At 40.9% G+C, this 5,583-nt stretch overlaps 1 protein-coding gene across 1 annotated transcript in view; it reads right to left on the bottom strand.

Annotated features, from left to right (window-relative positions):
- The window catches only part of slc7a10b (solute carrier family 7 member 10b), a 32,412-nt gene that overhangs the window by 20,912 nt on the left and 5,917 nt on the right, over positions 1-5,583 (bottom strand). The window contains exon 3 of the mRNA XM_020615764.1: positions 1,811-2,015. Within this exon, the coding sequence (XP_020471420.1) occupies positions 1,811-2,015 (205 nt within the window). The remainder of the gene's footprint in view (positions 1-1,810; positions 2,016-5,583) is intronic.

The following is a 5,583-nucleotide window of genomic DNA, read 5'->3' as shown; positions in this document are numbered from 1 at the left end:
GCTAGTGCTGGGTATCGTAATTACACATGTTTTACCATAAAAAGTGTCGTTTAAAGTTTGCCACAAGCCACCTGGGAGACGCACCAAACATGTGGAAGAAGGTGCTCTGGTCAGATGAAACCAAAATTGAACTTTTTGGCAACAATGCAAAACGTTATGTTTGGCGTAAAAGCAACACAGCTCATCACCTTGAACACACCATCCCCACTGTCAAACATGGTGGTGGCAGCATCATGGTTTGGGCCTGCTTTTCTTCAGCAGGGGCAGGGAAGATGGTTAAAATTGATGGGAAGATGGATGGAGCCAAATACAGGACCATTTTGGAAGGAAACCTGATGGAGTCTGCAACAGACCTGAGACTGGGACGGAGATTTGTCTTCCAACAAGACAATGATCCAAAACATAAAGCAAAATCTACAATGGAATGGTTCACAAATAAACATATCCAGGTGTTAGAATGGCCAAGTCAAAGTCCAGACCTGAATCCAATCGAGAATCTGTGGGAAGAACTGAAAACTGCTGTTCACAAACGCTCTCTATCCAACCTCACTGAGCTCGAGCTGTTTTGCAAGGCGGAATGGGCAAAAATTTCAGTCTCTTGATGTGCAAAACTGATAGAGACATACCCCAAGTGACTTACAGCTGTAATCGCAGCAAAAGGTGGCGCTACAAAGTATTAACTTAAGGGGGCTGAATAATTTTGCACGCCCAATTTTTCAGTTTTTTATTTGTTAAAAACGTTTGAAATATCCAATAAATTTCGTTCCACTTCATGATTGTGTCCCACTTGTTGTTGATTCTTCACAAAAAATTACAGTTTTATATCTTTATGTTTGAAGCCTGAAATGTGGCAAAAGGTCGCAAAGTTCAAGGGGGCCGAATACTTTCGCAAGGCACTGTAACTAAAGCACTAATATAGTTTGGAAATTGTTACTTTAATAAGACACTGCATTATGAGATAAAAGTATAACCTTCACATGGTTGAAGTGTGTGTATGAATTCACTTCATTATTAAATGCACTTCTGGGGAGTTGTGCCTAGCACTGCTCTGCTTAGAGGGAGTAATCAAAGGGAAAGTAAATTAAATGCACTTAAAAGGATAAGTTTTAATAATATAATCTTCACAATCTCACAGTATGCTTATTAAATCGTTGTGTGTGTGCCTGATTTATCACAAGAATGTAACTTTGGTTTCAGGGAGGTACAGCTGTGTATTATGACAAAGAATTTTTGGCTAACATCAATTGGTTTCAGCTGTATGATCAGCATGAGTAGGAATGTGTAAGGAGGAGGGAAGAATAGTATATATTACACAGTTGTGGTAATTTCACTTCAGATCATTTTGCTTTGCTGCTGGCTGTGATCTCCAGATGCATCTGAAATAAAGGTAATATGTGCACTTGATATTTGGTGTGTGTGACTGAAATTCTTTCCACTATCTGGACTCGAGAAGAAGTCTGGGACTTCACAGTACCCAGGTACTGTATTTATAAGTTTGTACATCCTCACAATGTATGGTGTACACCTGCTCTAATATAGTGTCCTCAAACAAGACCACGATTCATTGTAAGAAGAAGCATAAAATCAATGGTTAGGCTACTAACCTAAGGCTAATTACCAAGAAAAGGTCAGTTCACTTCCAGAAGGGCAGCAGTGATTTGAGTAGCATTCAGACTAATTTTAGGTGTTGGCACATTGTACTGTCTTCCACATGCAGTGAATCAGTGAGCGATTTCTGACACAGCAATGAACTCTTCTCATAAACACACACTTGATGGCAGAAAAAGTGCAGCAGAGCACCTTCACTCACCCCATCAGGCCACCGAATATCTCTGTGACATAGGAGTAGTCACCTCCAGATTTGGGAATGGTGACGCCCAGTTCAGCATAGCATAAGGAGCCCAAAGTGGCGATGCAGCCTCCAAGTGACCAAACCACCAACGCCACACCCACGGAGCCTGAGTGCTCCAGGACCCCCTTAGGTGAGATGAAGATACCAGAGCCAATGATGTTACCTGAGGAGAAGAAGAAGAACCAGAATTATCTTCATTTGCAAAGTATGCTGAATACACAGAGAATTTGACTCTGGTATAGTGGCTCTCAATGTGCTTTTTAAGTCAACCAGAAAAAAGATTCCTATAATACCAAGTATCTGCTGATACGGATCCCGACACTTAAATTTACCCACAGTAAATTTTGATTAAATATCTGATATATTGCATCCATAAATCCATTATCTCTACCCCTTATTCCTGAATAGGGTCGCAGGGGGACTGGAGCCAATCCCAGCTGACACTGGGCGAGAGGCTGGGTCCACCCTGGACAGGTCACCAGTCTGTCACAGGGCTAAAGATATGTGCATTTAAATAAAACAAAAAGACAAAAATAAGCTATTAATAAACATATATACAATGTGAAAGAAGAGCTTTTAGATATGTACAATCTATCGCACTGTTTACCGCATCCTGTTGTACAGACAAACATGGGTTAACTCAACATGAGAGTGATGGAAAGAAAGTGTCCTAAGGTACAAGATGCTGACAGGTGTGTTTTCCACATGCATAAACACTTGTTCTTTATCTAGACAAGATGGGGAGATACAGATCACATGTCAATACCAGGTGGACGTGGGCTCTTCAACAACATGGAATCTGGCCAGAGGTTGCGGAGCTCCATATATGCTGAAAATGTCTTTTCGCCTTTTGAGTCTTTGCTTGTAATCAGAGGTGTGGAATTACTTGAATTACATCTTGAAATGGCTCCTAAAGGGAGATCTGACAAAACCAGAAAAGACTAAGATCATTGATTTCACTTGGACTTCAGCCTTCTGACTTTAAAGGACAAGATTCAATGATAACTCTATTTACCCAATAAGTAAATTACGTAGGCTTTTCTTAGAAAGATCTTAGAAATGATAACTATATACCAGGGAATTTTTAGGCAATGATGACGAACGTTTCCTGGACATTAGATGGAAAACACAGGGCCTGTAAAATAAAGCATGACCATTTTAATTTCTGAAATAAATACTGAATTTAACAGATGGTGGTGAAATGAACAGAGAAGTGTCCATTTAATGCAAAAATGTTCACATGTGAAATGTATTTTACATTTCTGCTGCTGCACCATAACAGGTGAAATTTTGGAGCAGCCCAAGTCACACCATTCCAACAGGTCACCTCTGCGTTTACACACAGATCATTAAAACCTTGTAGTGAGTTGGAGGAGGGGCCGTCGGCCATCATTTGGTGTAGAGTACCAGCACATCTGACACAGTCAGGCTACAGTGCTACCAGTACCACGGCAGGAAGCAGCCAAGCGGCACAGATGGCTGTTACATAACCAGACCTAAATTAATCTGGGCATGCTGCAGAGGTGGGAGGTGATATGCTAAAGTGTTGTCCGCCTCCTGCTGGTAACAGCAGCTTTGCAGAGCCATGGCGTATTTAGCTCAGATAGGCAAAATCTTCATCCAGAACCAAGAAGGTCATGAGGCAAGTTCCTGTAACAGTAGTTGTTTTTCACCTGGCAAAAGTCAGCACATTTGCTGCATTTGGGCTAGAAGTTTGCAGCCACATTATGAGGCTATAATGCTCATTAAAATGCTAAAATAAAACATAAAACAGGAAGCATGGAGTGAAAAGCTTGCTCTTCATACATTCTTAATACTGAAATGAACTTGTCCTGAGGCGAATGTCATGATGTGCTGCCCCTGGGCCAACTACAGTCAAGTTATGCTCGAGAAGAACAAGCTCGTATGATGTGTTGGCCAAGCACGTTGTTGCACTCTGTTGTTCATGTGAAACAGGACTAAAGTGTTGTGTAAAAATGAACTGAGAAAAGCTTCCTTTCTCACCATTGCACAGCTGACCAATCAGTGAAGAAGGTGTGATGGACAGTTTCTTATAGAATACCAAGGGTGTAGGTTTGGGTTTGGTCTCATTGCTTTGCTTCTCTTGTCTGATGCTGCTTCCTACAAATAATAATTATTTCCTTCCTAGAAATAATTCATTTCCATGCAGTTTCCAGCCTGTCCATGATGATGAGTGATTGCGGTGACACTACTGTCTAACAGTGTTGTTATTGAATAGCCTGTTTTTCATAATAAAAAATTCACCAAAATTATACAAAAACATATTTTTCCAGCCTAAGTGTTGTAGTACAATCAGCACACAGCCATTAATGTGTCACCTTGGTGACACTACAGTATACAAATGAAGTTATTGAAGATTTTTCACAATAAGAATTTCCCCAACTTAAGAAACATGTTCTTCCTAAGGGCTGCAGTATAACCAGCTGACAGCCACTGATGTGTGAAGTAATTTTGGTACCAGCACACTGAGTAAGAGTAAAGTCACTGAATATTTTTGCAGTAGTAGTCTTTCTCTGTTCAGTGCTGCACTTTGTAGATGGTCCCTGACTCGTCTCACAGCCACTGCACAGTGAAACCAGCGTTATTTGTCTGGAGCAGAGGATGGCTTGCTGTGATAAAAATGCTCTGAAACAGTGACCCATTTTCAACACAACTGCTTCATACTGATTCAGTTTCAGAAAGCCTTGGTTTATCCATCACCAATTACCCCATCTGACAAGCAGCTCTGATGAAGTATACTGGCTGCTTCAGGCAAGCTGGGTGCCAACTGTGTCACTGTTAACAAGCTAAATGCTTGCAGGTGTCACACTTTAAGTCACAATGTTCACATGCTACAATGTGGCACATCATGATAATAATAATAAAGGACAGGTACTGGGAATATTTATGTTCGTCTGTCAACACAGGTCACACACAGACTCGAAGTAGCAGTAAACTAACAGTTCTGTCTCCGTCTTCTGTGCCACAGAGCTCCGCTGTGTCCACACAGGATACTCGTCAGCAGTGTTGGGGAGTAACCAATTACATACAACTAGGTAGTGTAATTAAATTACAAAATACATGTAACTGTAATTGGTTACAGCTAGTGAGAGAAAATATGTAGTTAAATTGCCGTTACTAATCAAAATGTTGGTGACCTTATGTCGGACCTTTTTTGGGTAAAAAGCTTAGAATAACATTCATTGTGTTGCTTTACCTTCTTTTGGAATATTTCTGGACAATGCAGGTCAGCAAAGCAGCTGGGACAGATTTCATTGCAGCAATATCGAGGGTAGGAAAGCTCACAGGAGCTGTTTCTCCATCTACACTATACACTCACTGGCCATTTTATTAGGTACACCTGATGAATATACTTCAGTGCAACACTTACACCTTAACATCTGTGCTGATGAAGCTCAAAATATTTCAGTTTTGGTGAAATCATATATAAATTCAACTATATGTTTATTATTGAGGTCATAGGTGGCGTTGTACTGAACCACATTATATTCAGAGGTGTCTACTGTATATCTTTGTCCTCCCCAGATACATGAGAGGGTCAGAATATTAGGAACACTAAGGAAAGGCTCAGAATACTTTTGGAGAGGAGAGATTTCACTTTTTGGTCTCCATCCATCCATCCATCCATCCATTTTCCTCCACTTATCCGGGACTGGGTCGCGGGGGCAGCAGTCTAAGCAAAGATGCCCAGACTTCTCTCTCTCCAAACA

The sequence above is a fragment of the Monopterus albus genome, unplaced genomic scaffold (assembly GCF_001952655.1).
Source record: "Monopterus albus unplaced genomic scaffold, M_albus_1.0 scaffold170.1, whole genome shotgun sequence".
Taxonomy (NCBI): Eukaryota; Metazoa; Chordata; class Actinopteri; order Synbranchiformes; family Synbranchidae; genus Monopterus; species Monopterus albus.
This window is presented reverse-complemented; position numbering and strand designations above follow the sequence as displayed.